General features: G+C 54.3%; 1 protein-coding gene across 2 annotated transcripts in view; it reads left to right on the top strand.

Annotated features, from left to right (window-relative positions):
• Positions 1 to 17964, top strand: part of SIPA1L3 (signal induced proliferation associated 1 like 3) — a 219186-nt gene that overhangs the window by 170178 nt on the left and 31044 nt on the right. For both annotated transcript variants that reach the window (XM_045532124.1, XM_045532122.1), the window contains exons 13-15: positions 5461 to 5588; positions 10075 to 10193; positions 11935 to 12362. In XM_045532124.1, coding sequence (XP_045388080.1) covers positions 5461 to 5588; positions 10075 to 10193; positions 11935 to 12362 — 675 coding nt within the window. The remainder of the gene's footprint in view (positions 1 to 5460; positions 5589 to 10074; positions 10194 to 11934; positions 12363 to 17964) is intronic.

Here is a 17964-nt window from a genome sequence, read left to right as displayed (position 1 = left end):
ACTGCCAATTCGTTTTCCAGAGTGTCTGTACCATTTTGCATTCCCAGAAGCAATGTATGAATGATCCGGTTCTCCAAATCCTCACCACCATTTGGTGTTGTCAGTATTTTTCATGGTAGCTATTCTGATAGGTATGTACCAATATCTCGTTGTGGCTTTAATTTATATTACTCTAGCAGCTAATGATGTTGAGCATCTTTTCATTATTTATTTGCCAACTGTATATCCTCTTGAGTGACTTGTCTGTGCGTGTCTTTTGCCCATTTTCTAATTGGATGCAGTGTTTTTCCATGGTTGAGAGTTCTTTGTACGTTCTGCGCACAAGCCCTTTGTCAGATATGTGAATTGCAAATACTTTCTCCCAGTCTCTAGCTTATCTTTTCATCTTCTTCACAGAATCTTTTACAGAACAAAAGGTTTTGATTTTGATGAAGTCCAAATTGTCATTTTTTTTTTCCTTTTATGGATCATGTTTTTGTTGTTGTCTAAGAACTCTGCCTAGTCCTAGGTCCTGAAGATTTTCTCATGTTTTTTTTTTTCTAGAAGTTTTACTGTTTTACATTCAAGTCCATGATCCATTTTGAGTTAATTTTTTAAAGTTAATTTTTGTCTAAGGTGAGAGGTTTCAAACGGTTGTGTTCCCCTTTTTGCTTATGGATGTTTAATTTTCCAGCACCATTTATTAAAAAGGCCCCCTCCTCCATCGTCTTGCTTGAGGGGAGCATTAATTGGGCCTGTTTGTGCAAAACTATTTCTGGGTCCTCTAGTGTGTTCCGTGGGTCTATATGCGCGATCTCAGAGAGTCCTTCCGGCAGCCCCACAAAGTGTGTAGTTTAATTATCCCCATTTTACAGCGGGGAAGCTAAAGGTCATCAAGGGGAATCACTTGGCTAAGGTCACTCTGCCAGGAAGTGACAGAGTCAGGATGGGACCCCAGGCCTGTGATTCTGGGGGGCTGACCCTGAGTCCAGAGCTGTCCTCCTGCCCAAAGGACGCTGAACTCATCCTCCAAGTCAAAGCGACACGCATGGTCCCCTCCAGAACCCCGACCCACAGTAGTGATGGCTGTGGCTTTGTATTTCAGGCTCACTGTCATTAGCAAATGGAAAAATATCCCCTTTTCCCGGGACTCCATCTCTTTCCTGACTGCCCTTCTCTTTCCGCAGGGCCAGTGGAGCCTGGCTCTGCCCTCTGCAGCCCACGTCTCAGCATTTTCTGTCTCCAGCAACAGTCGGGTTCCGAGCCCTGTGAAACGTTCCTAGCACACCTCATGTTCACAGTCCATCACCAGCCTGCGGAAAAGGCCCAGGAGCAGGTCAGGGCTACTCGGGTGGCCTTGGCCTCAGCTCCTTTCCCCTTTTCCTACTACGCGGTTGTCCCGTGACATCCCGGAGCCTCCGTAAAGGCTGTTACTGCCGAGTGAAGGGCCTGTGCTGCTGGCTGGGTACAGGGGCAGGTGGATGCCGTCCCTGTCCTCAGGAATCTGCGACCTTTGTGTGCAGGATGAACAAACCCCCAAGCTCAGTACGGAGCGTTAGGACAGAAACGTGCACCAGGCCCAGCAAGTCTGCGGGGTTGGACTGGCCCTGACGCATGTTTATCAGGCTCCCGGCTGGCTTTGTTTTTTCTTTTGTTTTCCTCTGCCAGCTCCATGAAGAGTGGCACATCAGTTAGCAGGCATTTGACTGCAAGTGACAGAGAACCCAACTCAAGAAGGCATGAAGCGTTAGGGGGTTTATCATCTCCCATAACAAGAAGTCCAGACATAGGACAGCCCTAGGGCTGGTTAATTCTGCACCTCAGGGACCTCGCTCCACTAGTGACCCCATGATAGCTACCGTGGCCCCAAGTAGAACTAGGGCCCTGCAGAAAAAGAGAGAAGAGCTTCTTTTTGTTTTTAAGAGAGAAGGAACGGGGTCACTTGCCCATACATGAACCAACTCCTGGCAAGGTCACGTTGCACCCCTAGGACTGTCTTAAACTGTCAGGATTTACTCAAATCATGTGACAAGAGGGATGGTTGCCAGAGCAGAATCTGGGCTCCACCAGTAGGAACAGAGATGGTGACGGCTGCTGCGGTGGCAGCTGACAGTGGCTATATCATCTGCCATCACTCCACCCATCACTGCAGGACATTGACAGAGCAGGCGAGAGCCCCCACGTGGGCAAGGCTGCTGCTCACATTTACGTCTGTCCTGGTACTTTCCTCTGTGGCCAAGTGGGAAGCTCAAGCCAGCATCCCGTAGCCAACCCTGCTGTCCTTAAGTCACCCCGACCTTGGCCTCCCCGGAGTCAGTACCCCCAGCTTCTGCCTGGAGGGGCCTGAAACTGCAGCTAGTGAAAGTGATTTTATCCTCTAAGAAAAGATAGAGTAATTACTTTTAAATTTCTCAGATGAGGTTGGAGGCAGCTATTTGACCATCTCTTCTACCAGGGATGTTTGCCCAGATCTGTGCATGGTAAGATGCTGAGATGTCCCAGTTTCCAATCGGTTTGACCAAAATTGGGCAGTGATGATAGCAATGACCCCAAAAGGGACATATTCAGCATCCCAGTGAATGGTCAACATAGGTCAATCAGTTCGCACTGGAATAATATAAGTCTTATTAGTAAGAGAATTACACAATTGGATAAAGTGTTGCTTGTGTTCACTGGGGACAGCGGCTGAGAGACGAGGTGAAACCTGGTAAAATATGTGCATCTAAAAGGGGGTCTGTCTATTAGGACTTGGTTTAGCTGCAAAATACAGATTCAGACAAGATCATTACTTTCTCCCACATTGTTGGGACCCCGGCTTCCCCCGCTGCTGTCCGCCCGTGGCCTGCGACTCCTGGCCGGGGTGGCTGCCTGGGCTGCGGCCTGAAGGAGCCCACAAGGCAGAGGCCCCGGCACACTTCTGAGGAGCTTTCCTGGCTGGAAGTCGCACGTGGCGCTTCCACTTGTACCTCATTGGCCAGAAGTGCAAGGGAGCCTGGGAGATGTAGTCCATTAACCGACCACGCTGCCGCCCAGATACAGTTGGGATTCTGTTGCCGAGGAGGAGAGAGAGACTTGACGTTAGGGAAGCAGCCAGCACTGTCTGCCACCCACACTTGCCACTTTCCCCTGGCTGATCCCAGCCACTGCCGACGTTTTCCTTTAGTGCTTAGGATTTGATAGCAGTTTTTTGGGAAAAACTGAATAAGGACATCAACGCTTCAGTCTCCAGCGATGCCGGAGCCACATTTGAGCAGGCACCTGGCCAGGTGTGGAGCCAGCCAGTGAGGTGAAGGTTGCTTGTAGTCAGAGTTGCCTTTGTAAAACCCCACACATTGCTGGAAACGGGGCCCTCGGACAGTGAGAAAAGTAAGAATGAACGCTCTGTGCTTATTATGTTCTGGCTTTGTCTTCCTTTCCTGGGGGTGTTAGAGAGCAAGGCCTGGCTGGGGGAAGGGAGGGTGGCATGTCTTTTCTTGGCAGGTACGTAGAGTTGCATTTTCGGAGAGTGTGGTGCCCCTCCCAAGCACCCTTCTGCTGTCCTTGGGGCATTGAAACCTAGGAGTTTAGAGTGTGGTCTTTGTAGAGACAGCCCTGGCTTTGAGCTGGCACGGTGACCTGGGTAAGTCAGTTGACTCCTCTTTTGGATGTCAGGGGTCCCAGTTTATCACCTCTCCTCCCAACCAGATCCCCCCAGGGTGAAGGTATAGATCCTAGAAGCCAATGGAAGGTTGCAATAGCAGCGTTATGATTGGAGGCTCAGTGTCAGTGGGGTGCTTCTGGCTGAAGTAACCTGAATTTGGCGGGCCCCAACATCGTGGGCATTTGTTATCTCTCAGAAGAAGACGCTCGGAGGCAGGGCAGGCAGCGGGGAGAGTGGATCCAGCGCCTTGACAACATCATCAAGGGCCCGATTCCTCCCACCTCCTCTCTCCCACACTCAGTGCTGGCCTCATCCTTGGGCTGGTAGCAAGAGGACAGCCGCAGCTTGTGATGTTCTGTGTGGACCCAGAAGCATCTGCAGGACAAAGGGAGGCCATGTTTTCTTGTCATCTCTCTTAGGAGCAAGACTTTTTCCCCATTTCAGTCAGGCTATGCTGGGTAACAAACATCTGAAAATCTCTGACTTAAGTCAAGAAAGCTCTATTTCTCAGCTACTCTGCAGGTCCACCGCTGGTTGGCAGGGGACCTCTCAGGACCCCGACTGCCTGAGCAGCCACCACCTCCAAGTCACTTCTCTCACAGCTCTTCCAGGAGAACTGGTCACATGGCCCCATCCAGCCAATCCCAGGGGACCAGGAAGTAGGGTCCTGCCACAGGCTTGGAGGTGGAGAGCCAGACATATGTTGTGGGAGTCTCCATCACTCTCACATCCCCTCACGTGTCATTAGCCAAAACTGTCACATGCCTGTCCCTGAATCAACCTCAAGGAAGAGGAGTTTCTGCCACGACAGGCTCTGACCTGAGGTGGAATGGACGTGGGGCATTGTCTACAAGACTCACTCCATGGCGTAGAGAATGCCACTGGGATGTGAGGCCACCAGGAGAACCTTCTGCGCTTCCTCCCTTAAATCCTGGCCGCTGCCTCTGGGTGTGCTGAGCTGGCCCCAGGGGGATCTCTGTCTGGGGGGTAACTTTGTTATTTCATCCCCTCTGCAGCCCTAGGAGGGAGAAAATGTTACTTCATTTTTCAGATGGAAAAACGGCTGTTCAAATCAACGAGCACTTGCCCGACCGAAGTCAGGCAGCTAGCAGGGGCGAATCAGGGCTTTGAGAGCACCGTAACTTCTCCCCTGCAATGCCTTCCTCCGGCAGCACAGGGCCACACACAGGGTTCTAGCCTATTGGTCAGTTGTCACAAGGCCCCGTGTGTCATGTGTCGGCCCCAGGTTAAGCGCTGAGCATAGTGGGGTGTCATTCAGTCCTGCAAGGAAGGGCCTACTCTGTCCACCTCTCGGCGGTGAGGGAAACTGAGGCTCAGGGCTAGGAATTGCCTGCACCTGGCTGGGCAAGAGGCAGTGGTAAGGTTTAAAGCCCCGCTTGCCCCACACCAGGCCTCCTGCACCTACAAATGCTCCCTCATCCTGCGGTCAGAGAGAGGGTGCCCCTAGTCGGGCCTGGGGCTGTAACTGCGACAACAGCCCACCCTATTTCAGAGCCAAGAAGCAGGACCCCTGAGGAGCTGAAGGTGGGGCAGTCGGCCCAGGTAGCTTCTGCCTCCTCCCTCCTTGAGGAACACGCCTTGCCCTGGGCTCCCTGCTACCAACAACTCCCTGGCAGGCTTCCCAGGCGAGACTCTCACTCCTGACCCTCCGTTAATAGCGTGTTTCCAGGCTTACTCATTCCGTCCTGCCAACAGCTTTCTCGCCCTGGTCCACAGTGGAACCTCCCGTGTATTTAAAACCCACTGGCGAGCAAGTCTCAGGCTCGGTGGTTTTTGACACACCGGTCCTCACCCTGTGCCGGTCTCTCGCTGCCCTGCAGGTACACAGCCGCCCCGCACCCACTGCTGTCTTTCGATCCACACTTCAGCCACGATGGAACATCCAGCGGCGATTCCTCCTCAGGGGGCCTGACCAGCCAGGAGAGCACGATGGAGCGCCAGAAGCCAGGTAGGGCCTCCCACCTCACTCCACAGAGCCTCTTACTCTTACTTTGACAGGCGACGCCCCCTCCTGTCAGTGACAGATAAAACACAAAAGAAAGCTGTAAGAGCCACATGTAAGATTAGAGAGGTCACCCAGGAGAGCAGCAGGAACCAGTGAGGAAGATCCTTATCCGCCCAGACAGGCCATCAGCAGATGGTATCTGCTGCCACTGATATGTCTAGAGCAGGAGCACAGCTGTGTGACAAGGAGCTGGCGGGACCCGGTGAAGGCCGTTGAAAAGGATCAGAAGTGGTGCTCTAAGGGGAGCAGAACCACCGTGTTCTGGGGCTTTTAATTACATAAACCCTCCCATATTGTTTTTTGACTTTGACGGACACATTGCACACGTTGAGAAAAGAGCCCAAATCCCGAGTGCACAGCTTGATAACGCATCGCAAAGCGGGCACGCCAGGGCGAGAAACAGAGCGAGGCCGGCCTCCCCAAGGCCCCCCTGCCCTTCCCAGTCAGTACCCCCCAAGTACCCTGTCCTGCCTCCCGCAGCCTTAGTTTTGCTTGGTTTTGAATTTTGTAGACTATAGAATCACACTGTTATGTTTCGTGTGTGTGTGTGTGTGTGTGTGTGTGTGTGTGTGTGTGTGTGTGGCTTCTGTTGCTCAATATTGTGTTTGTGAGAGTCAGCCACAGGATTATTAGTAGCAATGTGATTTCTGAGTAGCGTTCCATTGTGTGAACGAACCGCAATTCATTGCCCTAATCTAGTGCTGATGGACATTTGGGTCGTTTCCAGTTTGGGGCTGCTTAGAACAGTGTTGCTGGGAACATTCTTGTACCTGTCTTTTGATGAACGTTTGCTCATGTCCCTGGGGGACAGATCCCCAGGAGTGGAATTGCTGAGTCATATATTTAACTTTATAAGAAAGGGCCAAACCATTTCCCAAAGTGACACAGACCATCTTATACTCCCACCGATGGTTCTGAGAGTTCTGGTTGCTCCATGTCCTCACCATCCTTTTCGTTTCAGCCGTTCCAGTGGGCAGGTAATAGTGTCACATTGTGGTTTTGCATTTTTCTGATGACCAGTGAGGTAGACCATCTTCTCGTGTTTATTCCCCTATATGTAATTAGGAATCACATGCATTTACTACTTAGATGAGTATCTTAAACAAAATTTCGTATAACAAACATGCAGCCCCTTTGAAGCCTAAGACCCACCAGATGAATGGGCGGGCTGGCTTGAGAGGGAAGCAAATGAAAGAAATGTTAGGGTTGACACTGGAAGGGGGAGACGGAGATGTCCTCTTAGGGAATGTTTGAGGATTTCTGGGCAGCTGGGAGGGGAGGTGCTGTCAGCACATCATCAGCTCCCCAGGTGCTGTGGGGTAGGGAAGAGCTTGCATGGGGTCCAGCGTTCAGGGCCTAGAGCATGAACCCTCAGGACCTTGGCCATGGTTCTCATAAACCAGGGACAGTGGTTCGACTTCAGACAAGCAGGTGGAACCCCTGGCCCCTCTGCTGCCCCCAAGGCCTGCAGCCGTGGTTTACTCCTCTCCTCGGCACACTTGACCCTGCCTGTCACTGCCTACAATGCTGTGATCTTTGCTCCAAGACAGACAGACAGTTAGACCTTTTCTTCTTTTTGGCCCACCCAGTTCAGAAAAAGAGAAAAGTGCTGCTTGGTATTTCTTCCCACCACAGTGTAGAAAGGGGAGGAGGTATTTTCAGCATGCACCATGGCCCCAGATGAGAGACTCACTGCTGTCCTTCCCATCTTTCCTCTTCTGTACCTAGAGCCGGGTTCCTCTCTCCCTTCCTGGGACCTTGTTATAAGCTGAGTAACACCTCCTCCTCCACACACACACAGATCAGGGCCGTCTGTGTTTAGATTCATCACGAAGTCTAGAATGTATTCAAGACCCAGAAAAAAGGTAGTCCTTGGGGTGGCACGGGACAGTGAAGATCAGGCCCTTCAACAGACATGGGGTATGCGCAGCCCTGCTCAGATGACAGTCGTGGGAACAACACGGTTTTGTGTGATGTTACATGCCCAGCATTGCGCGTGCCTTCCTGCTTAATCATGTGAGGAACACAGCAGAGTGGGCGCTGGGACTGCTCCAGCTGAGAGATGAGGAAGAGGAGACACAGAAAGGTTGTCACTTGTCCGAGGTCACTGTTGGTGCATGGCATAATTGGGATTTGAACCGAGGTCTACGGATTCCCAGGCAGAGGTGTTGTAAGGCAGCTAAGTCCGAATCTAAAGTCAGGGCCAGAGGTCAGGCCAAGGGCAGAAGTGTGAGAGTTGTCAACTATAGGTGGCATTTGAGGCTGGACGTGACTGCCATGGGCTTGGCTCTGTAGGAATGTGGTTTCCCAGCATGGCTGGCCGCCTCCCAGCGGACTAGCACCTCCTGGGCCTGTGCGATGCTCCAAAGAGGAAAACCAGCTACGGAGGCAGAGTAGGCGGACAAAGACGCCAGCCTCGCAGCTTTCTCGTGTCCACAGCTCCCAAATGAAAGCTACACAAGCAGTGACACCTTCAACTGAGTCCAGACTGAGTCCAGCCGGGCTGTTCTCTGCAGTGGCCCTGAGTGCCCTGCCCAGCCACCAGGCCCACCTTCCCCAGCAGGAACATGAACCCGAGAGTGCCCAAGGGTTGCACGGAGGCAGTGGGGTTGCGGTAGTGAGCTCGGGTGCCCACAGACACGGTGGAAGGTTCTGAGTCTGCCATGTGCTTGGCCTATGACCTTGGCAGTGACCTCCTCCCTCTCAGCCTCAGATTCCTCCTCCACAGTAGACATGCTAAGTGTCTCTCCTTCCAGGGTGGTTTGGGGGTCCAGAGAGCTCATGCTCGCCTAGCCCTCAGCACGGACAGCCGTCATTAGGAGAATAAGGACCCCTGCTCATCAAGCACTCACTACCCATCGCTGACAGGGTTGCCATTGTTGGGGAAGCCAGGAAAGGTGCGGCACTCGAGAGCACAGGTTTTAACGTCAGAAGGACCTGAGCTGCGCTTCCTACCCGGCCCTTTCTTGCTGCGTGACCTTGGACCATGATGTTCTTCTTGAACTAGTGGAGATGGTGCTAACGCCCACCTCACAGTAGTACTAAGGACACAGCCAGGTGATGCATGCAAAGCACTTACAGGAGCGCCTGACAAAGACCACATGCTTAATAACAATTTTATTATAATTAATTTGAATACCATTGTGATCAAAAGTGTCAGCTTTTGGGTTAGAAACCCCCCGGGGTTCCAATCCTCAGATAGTGCATTTGTAATTCTGATCCATATTAACTAAATGCCCTACGTTGGGGTCAGTCGGAGAGATGCTGGGTTCAGGCGCATTGACGGGCCGGGGGAGGGTGACCAGTCCGCACCCACAGCAGCCATCACGGTTTTCAACCTGCTTCCCCTTTGAACCACCAGTTCCACCCACAGACCCTGTCCCAGACACCGTCCTGGGTTGCTCAAAGTTGCGTGTAGAGGCAGGGCCACTGCAACATTGTTATAAGGTGAAATTGAGGATCACTTAAATAGCTGTAAGTGGGAAATTGGTAAAGAACTGATGCACATTCACTTGATGGAATACTACGCAGCTGTTAAAAATGAGGCGATTTCATGTCAAGTTACGTGAAGATGTATTGTGAAGATATAAAGGGAAAAGCAAGAATGGATATATTAAAGTGAAAAATCAAGTTGTAGGACATTGTTTATTATGATTCTATTTTTTTTAAAAACAATTTATCTACATTTAACCAATAAAAGATTGCTACCTTGCATATGTGAAGAACTCTACTAACTAATAAGGTAAAAGATGGCTAGTCCCATAGAAAAATAGGTAAAGGAGGCTAGGTGTGGTGGCCCATTCCTGTAATCCTAGCACTGTGGGAGGCCAAGGCAGGAGGATCTCTTAAGGCCAGATTGAACAAGAACGAGACCCTGTCTCTACAAAAAATAGAAAAATTAGCCAGGCGTGGTGGTGCACACCTGAAGTCCCAGCTGCTTGAGAGGCTGAGGCAAGATTATCGCTTGAGCCCAGGACTTTGAGGTTGCGGTGAGCCATGAGGCCACTGCACTCTAGCCCAGGAGACAGAGCAAGACCGTCTCAAAAAAAAAGAGAAAAATGGGTAAAGGTGATGAACAAGTAATTTACAAAAGAGAAAATCCAGATGGTCAGTAAGTGTAAAAATGTGCTCAGCCTCCTTTGGGGGTGACGATGGGGGGTTGTTGTATTGGCTTCAACAAGTTAACCCATGTAAGGCTCTTAGAATGGTGCTTGGCACAGAATGGTGCTTGGCACGTAGTAAGTGCTCCGTAAACACCCGTTACTGGGTGGTGTTGTACCCTAAGGCATAAGTTGTTGATGGGGTCATGCCCCAGGTGAGCAGACAGGCTGGCAGAGGGGTGGGACCATCCAACCATATTTAGGCCAGATTCTTGAGGCCCTGGCCTGAGTCACCCCTAACCGCTGGTGTGTCTCCTGTTTTCCTGCAGAGCCTCTGTGGCATGTGCCCGCCCAGGCCAGGCTCTCAGCCATGGCTGGAAGCAGCGGAAGCAAGCACACCTCCAGGCAGGACGCGGCGGGCAAAGACTCCCCCAACAGACATTCCAAAGTGAGTCGGGCCCCACCCTGCCCCGCCTGGGGAGCCAGGCTTCCGGAGCTCGTGGCTTCTCCTAGGGGCCTGAGTGTTGTGGGCTGGGCAGTTTTGCCCGCGTGTGGCCTCTGAACACCACACGGGAGCGCACCTTCCACTCAGCCCAGGGACTCAGTGCTTGTTCTGGAGTTAGAACCATCCAGGTTCACGTTCTGGCTCCGCGGTTTCCTCATTATGACGTCAGTCGTGGTAGATTAATTGCTGTAACAGACAGCGCCCCCTGAATCTCAGTGACCTTGTACAATAGACGTTTATTTCGCTGTCGTGTAATAGTGAGCAGCTTTCCATGTGGTGATTCAGGACCCCAGGCTCCCTCCCTCTTGTGGTTCTGCTGTCCCCCGGGGCCTCAAGCCCTCTGCAGGGTCCCTGCATCTTTCCAGTGGTGGGAGTGGGGAGGAGAGAGGGTCCTGTGGGGGATTTTTTGTCCCAGGCCAGGAAATAGCATGAGTCACTTCTGCTTGCATGGCAGTGGCCAGAACTCCAGCATGTGGCCACACCTCGCTGCAGGGCAGCTGGGAAATGGAGTCTTGTGAGTCCTGGAGGAGATAGTCGGAGTGAGCTTTGGGCAGTCCCCTGAGTGTTGGACAAGCACCTACGACATGCCAGGCATGAGGACCACAGTGACGAGGAGGACAGACCAGGCCCTGTCCTCAGGAAGCTGACATCCCAGTGCGGGCGGCAAGCCATGAGCAGATAAACAGAGTCTACAACACTAACAACTGGTCCTCACTGAGAAAGCAAAACAAAGCACAGCTAAGGGGAAAGCCAGTGACAGGCACGACGTGGTCAGAGAAGGCCTGTGAGGAGGTGGCCTTTAAGCCAGGACCTTGAATGAAGTAGGGGAGACCCACGGAGACACCTGAGGACCGAGCATTGCAGGCAGAGAGAACAGCAAGTGCCACGGCCTGAGCAGGGGGAGTTCCAGCGTGTTCCAAGAACAGCGAGGGCCACAGTGGCCGGAGCAGAGTGACAGGGGTGGGGAGGGGAGATGAAGCTTGAGACCGAACATGGGACCAAATCATTGAGGCCTCACAGGCTGTGGTGAGGACTCTGGAGTCCGCACCTGAGTACGATGGAGCCATGCAGAGTTCTGAGCCGAGGGGAGACATATCTAACACAGGTGCTCATGGCTTCCCTCTGGCCGTGGGTGGGGAACAAATAGGGCGAGAGGGCGGGGAGACCAGGGAGGAGGCCGGGGCGCTGGCCCAGCGGGAGGTGGTGCACAGGACTGGGCAGCCATGGAGGCAGAAGGGGCAGGCCCTCAATCTGTCTTGAAGACACAGGCAACAGGTTTGCTGTTAGATCAGCAGGGTCCGGGTGAGTCCATAGCTCTTGGCTGGGCAGCTGAAAGGATGGTGGGGCTGTTGTTGAGATGGGGAGGGGCCAGGATCAGGAGGGAGGCCCCAGAGCTCAGTTCTAGACGTGTTCAGGTAGAGATGTGGGGAGCTCATTCTGTACATGTCATGTGTTCCTGAGCAACCCATGAGGCAGGTTATCATCACTCCCATTTTACAGATATGGAAACTGAGGCAAAGAGAGGGCAAATCACTTGCCCAAGGTGACATGGCCAATAAGCAGGGAGCCAAGATTGGAAGCTGTCTGGTTCCAGGGCTCACACTCAGGCAAAGGGAAGCCCCAGGGAGGGAAGAGTTGGCCGTGTCCTGGCATCTAGGAATGACGCACTTCTCTTGCCTTCCAGGGAGAACCTCAGTACTCAAGTCATTCCAGCAGCAATACCCTCTCCAGCAACGCATCCAGCAGCCACAGCGATGACCGCTGGTTCGACCCCCTGGACCCCCTGGAGCCAGAGCAAGACCCCCTCTCTAAGGGTGGCTCCAGTGACAGTGGCATTGACACCACCCTCTACACCTCCAGCCCCAGCTGCATGTCCCTGGCCAAGGTGCCTCGGCCCACCAAGCCACACAAGCCCCCTGGAAGTATGGGCCTTTGTGGCGGGGGACGTGAGGCTGCTGGGAGGCCCCACCACACAGACAGGCGTCGGGAGGTCTCCCCCGCCCCCGTGGTCGCCGGCCAGAGCAAGGGCTACCGGCCGAAGCTGTACTCCTCAGGCTCCAGCACCCCTACGGGCCTGGCCGGGGGCGGCCGAGACCCGCCAAGGCAGCCCAGGTAAGGTACTGCACCTAGTCTGGGTCCCCAATCTTTCTGGAACCAGGGACCAGTTTCATGGAAAACAATTTTTCCACAAATGGGGGGCATGGGGGTATTGGGGGCAGAGCTCAGGCTGTGATGCGAGTGATGGAGAGCGGCTGTAAATGCAGATGAAGCTCCACTCGCTTGCCGTGCTCACCTTCTGCTGTGCAGCCTGGTTCCCAACAGGCCACAGCCTGGTACCAGCCCATGGCCCGGGGGTTGGGGACAGCAGCTTTAGGGCATCCTGACCGCCTGCTACTTCCCCCAGTCCTATTTCTACAGTCCTGATAGATGGGACTCCCCTCCCCAGAACATGCTCCCAGATGGACGTGCTGACACAGTAGTTTGCGGACAGAACTGGGAGGCTTGGGGACCCTCCCTGCTGCCCATCCCTCAGCCTTCAAAGACCCCAGGTGGAGGAAGAGAAACCGCTGCACGTCTGTCTGTCTTCCTCTGTCTCTGGTTCTTTCTGACCTTCTGTCTCTTTTTTTCTTCTCTGTTTGCTGAGACCAACAGTTTTTATGCTTTTGGGGGGTCACAGACTATGTCTTTTAGGAGTGCATTTATCTGGACGTAATAGGAAACCTGACCCACAGTGGCTTAAACAAATAGAGGTTTCACAGTTCCCTGACATGAAGTCCAGAGAGGGCAGAGCCCGGCTGGTGCAGCAGCTCAGGGAAGGCCTCAAGGACTGGTACTCTGTGTCTCCCTGCTTCGCCATCCTTACCGTGCTGGCTGTGTCTCCCTGGTCTCAAGATGGCTGTGGTGGCAAGTGGCAGTGCGTGAGCAGGGAACAGCGGGAAAGGTTGCAGCCTCTGTGCCGCTTCCCCTCTCTAGGGAGAAACCAAAACTTTTCCAGAACCTCATTCAGCAGGTAGTGTCATGTGACCATCCCAGCTCTGAGCACATCTGGGAGGTCAGTTTGGCCTTCGGGGCTCTATTGGCATAGGGCAGTGGTCCCCAAACAACCCCCTGGTGGGATTGGTCAACCCACTTGCTGGGCCCCACCCAGAGCATCTGATCCATTAGGTCCGAGTAGGGCCTCAGAGTTTGCATTTTTTAAAAGTTCCCCATAGACGCTGATGCTGCTGGTCCCAGGACCGCACTCTGAGAGCCACTGGTAGGGGGCGGGGAGAGGAGTGAGTGGGAACAGGCTTTGACCAACCAGCAGCCGGGAGTGCAGCCCGCAGGCACGTGGGGATCGATGAGGGCAAGGAACCGCCTCCCAGGAAAACGCACAGAGCTGGGGGCACTTGGCAGAGTCGGACCCCTCACAGCTCTGGGGGCCAGGCAGGCCCGCTCTGCGGCAGTCCCCAGCGCCGGCCCCTGAGGCCACAGGCTCACCGCCCTTCCCTGACCACGTGTGGATGTGGGGGAGCCTGTGTCCAGCACGCACTTGGCACGGGGTCTTCATGTCCCTCGAAGCCCCAACACCTTCGCCAGACCTCACACCCGCCTGTCTCTGCACAGGCACGACCACTCAGGCAGTGGCCTCAGACCCCTGTGCCGCACCCCACGGCAGAACCGTGTCTGTCTGTACGGACGTACCTGTGTAAGAAAAGGTGAAGCGGTGGTCTCCGAAATAATACTTAGCCTGCGTGTGATGCTCTTTGATCTAGTCTAGTCTGTCAAAAAATGTTTAATGCTGATCAATCCCTGCTTAAATGACTTCATGGCTTACCGGGTTTCTCTGACATTTGAAAACCACCATGTTTGAGAGTGGCTGTGGCATCAGCCCTTCCCCGGGCGGGCGCCTCCTTGAGGGAAGGGCTGGAGGAGGGAGGGAGGGAGGGACTTCGTGAGTTAGGTGTCTGCCTCAGTCCGCCTCCCTAGACAAGTAATTCTTCATCGTTTCAATTTACAGACTCTTGAGAGGGACACGGGGCCAGGAGAGTGCAGCCGGGGTCGCAGGTGTGGGTCTGTTCTGGGCACAGGCCCACCACGTTGATGAACCTGAACAACGGTGGGGTTTTGAAATTCCAGATGTAAAAGCAGCCAGGGTGGCAGTAATTGTGGCTGAGGCAAGGGGGGGTGGGTATAAAATTACCCTGTTTCTGAGGGAAAGATTTGCTGAACCCAGAAATAAGGGAAGAAAATGGGAGAGGAGCCGGCTACAAAAGAGGGCCCTGCGGTTGGGAGCTTTAATTTGCATGCAGACAATTGATGCTAATTGCAAATCATTCTTATCTACTCATTAAAGCTGCTTCCTGAAGTTTTCTCCTAGGCAACCAGGCTTTAGTATGGAAGAGCATTTCCCAAAATGGGGTGCTGGAGGTGATTTGGGTGGTACAGGCAGAAAGCGTTTTATTTTAAATGGATATATGCTTGCTTTAATGAGTATTAGGGAAAAGTGTTTCCAATTCATCCCCTGATTTTACAGATACTGCCTTGAACAAGTTAAGGGAAAACACAAGTTGATTTAAAGAACCGTATTCATAGTGGATAAGAGTATGGACTCTAGAGTCAGCCCACCTGGGTTCAAGTCCACCCTCTGCCATGTCTTGGCTGTGTGTCCCTGGGCAAGTGACTGAACCTCTCTGGGCCTCAGTTTCCTCATCTGTGACATTGGGGATAAACCACATGCCTACCTCATAATGACGTGGTGAGGATTAAATGAGCCCTTATAACAGTGCCTGGAAGTGGACCTCAGGCCTGCCTGTCTTTGAAATCATGGGTCATGGGGTGGATGGGAGGGGTGTTATTTAAAAAAAAAAAAAAAGAGTCAGGGTGCAGTGGCTCATGCCTGTAATCCTAGCACTCTGGGAGGCCAAGGCAGGAGGATTGCTTGAGCCCAGGAATTCAAGGCTACAGTGAGCTGTGATGACCACTAAATTCTAGCCCATGTGACAGAGCAAGACCCTGACTCAAAAATAAAAAAAATGGTGGGGGGGGGGTTTGCTTACATCAGACTCAGTAAATGAGAATGTCTCCCCTGGGGCAAGCCCTGTTACAGGCAGTGCTGGGGACACAGCAGTGACTGAGATGGCCCCAGGGCCTGCCCTCTCAGAGCTCAAAGTCCAATTGAGGAGATAGACCAGAGGGGCTGGGGTGGGATGGAGGAAGGGGTGCCTCCCCCTACCATGGGATCCCCTCCTTTGGGAACCCAAAATCACCTGACAGTCACTGAGCCACCAAAGGACCACACGTGCCTCTGCCTCCCATCATGGCCCGCCTGCCACTGGCCACATTGCCCCTTGCACCGAGCAGCCTGGCAACCTTCTACCTCTGCTGTCTGTTCCCTTGGGCTTAACTGGAATGAAAACCTGCTGCCCAACCTGGGCTCTTCGAAGGCAGGTGCCTTTGTTTGAACATTATATGTGTAATCCCAGCACTCGAGGAGGCCAAGGCAGGAGGATCACCTGAGGTCAGGAGTTTGAGACCAGCCTGAGCAAGAGCAAGATCCCATCTCTACTAAAAATAGAAAAATTAGCCAGGTGTGGTGGCGCCCACCTGTAGTCCCAGCTACTCGGGAGGCTGAGGCAGGAGGATTGCTTGAGCCCAGGAGTTTGAGGTCACAGTGAGCTAGGCTGACACCACTGCACTCTAGCTCAGGCAACAGAATGAGACTCTGTCTCCAAAAAATAAGTAAAAGGGAAGGATGGGTTGAAAGGGTACAACATGAGCGGGAGCAGCATGTGCAAAGACCCTGCAGGGGTGGGGGACAGCTGCCGCATCTGAACACAGGCCCCTCAGCTCAAATGTAGAAACTGAGGGGCAGCTGACGGGAGGTTGGGGAGGGCAGCAGGGTGCTGCCGACTCCATTATGGAGTTTGGCAGATTTGTGTTCTGAGATGCGGGGCTGGGGGCAAGACAGGAGGTGAAGTCTGAGGGAGGGAGCCGAGGCCAAGATCCGAGCGAGGAGGATGTGGGCCCGAGGGGAGGACGCGGCCGCTGTGGACGTGGCAGCAGGTGGCATGCCAGGATGTGGGGACGAGGGAGACACAGGTCAGACGGAGCCAGCGAGCCGTGTGAGTGTCCCAGCAGAGTGCCAATGTCAGGACGCCGCTGCAGACCAGAGCGCTTGAGAGTCCTGTGAGGAGGGGACGTGGGGTGGGCCAGGCCATAGGGGAGCGCTGCTTGCTGCACACTGACCATCTCAGCGCCCGATGTGTGCCAGGCGCGGTGCTGGACACTGCGGTACAGCCAGCTCCTTGTGGAGCTGCCCTTCTCCAGAGACAGACAACTGACCCACCGTGCGGTGTGACGGTGGCGACGGTGCTGGGGGGCGGGGGGTGTGGCTGAGCAGGGCAGAGCAGGGCTCCCGGGAGGCCTCTCTAAGGAGGTGTGTGTCGCGGGAAGCCAGGGAGCGGTCCAGGCAGCCCTGAGGGTGAACTCCTTTGCGGTGCTCCGGACATGCTCCGGTGGCCGGGGGGTGGAGCAGGTGGGGCGGAGGAGAGAGTGGCCAGAGGTCAGAGTGGCGAGGTGGCAGGAGCCGGGTCTGGCAGGTCTGTTGACTGCGGTCAGATGCTGGGGTTTGGTTCTGAAGACAAGGAAGCCCTGGGAGGCATTCGAGCGCATAATCCGACTGACTTTTTTACAAAGGTCACCCTGGGCTACTCTGGGAGAAACAGACTGTTTGTGGGGGGCAGAATGGAGGGCAAAATTTGATGGCCGCCAGGAGAGGGAGGGGCCCTGCCATGCCCAAGCGGGGAACCCCCCACTCCCTCCCCTCCCTGGGTTCCAGGCCCTGCTGTGGAAGCCGCTGCAGCCTGTAGCAGCTTGTGCCTGTCTGTGACTTCAGTGGCTTCACACGCACTCCCTCCAGACGTCGGTCATGGGAGCCTGGCTGCCAGGCGCCACTGCCTGCCGTGGGCACACGGGGGGCTGAGTGATCCCAGGCAGGCAGCCACTTGGCCCGGCCCCCTCCTGAGGCGGCACACGCTCCAAAGCTCCCTGGGCTTCCAGAGCAATTTGTCAGAGCTGTGCAGGGGCGATCAGAGGCTCCCTGCTCCACGTGGAGCTGACGCAGCCGGGCGTTCCCAGACAGGCAGGAAGCACGTGGCCTTGCCTCCCCAGGCCGAGCCAGGCGTCTCCGGGCTTGTCTTCTGGGGAGACAGCCCTGAAAGGTAATCCGGGGTCTTGGGATCCACGGGGGGCCTTCTGTCTGTGTGTGTTAGGAGACTGGGGTCACACATGACAGAGCCCTACTTAGAGAGTCACAGTCAACTTGGGAGGGGGAACCCAGGCTGTCTCCTGGACCTCAAGGAAATGAGGGAGCCACGCAGAGATCTGTGGGGACAGTGGGCAGTGCAAAGGCCCTGAGGTGTATGTGAGGAGCAGCTTCCGCGTGGCTGCAGCAGAGCGAGGGGAGGGAGTGCAGGCGCTGCAGACAGGCAACCCAGCAGATGGGGTGGCACCTTGTGGGCGGCTCAGGCTCTTGCCCTGATGAGATGGCATCACAGAGAGTACTGAGCAGAGGATTTCCAATGTGACTCACTCGTCCACGGGGTCCCTCTGGCTGTGTGTCGAGGCTGGGGAGGATGCAGGAGGAGGCAGGGAGCCCGAGGAGGAGGCCACTGCAGTGATCCAGGTGGGCAGCCAGTGGCAAAGGCAGCGAGCAGTGGCTGGGTTAGGATCT

This window comes from Lemur catta, chromosome 19, assembly GCF_020740605.2.
Source record: "Lemur catta isolate mLemCat1 chromosome 19, mLemCat1.pri, whole genome shotgun sequence".
Classification (NCBI taxonomy): domain Eukaryota; kingdom Metazoa; phylum Chordata; class Mammalia; order Primates; family Lemuridae; genus Lemur; species Lemur catta.
This window is presented reverse-complemented; position numbering and strand designations above follow the sequence as displayed.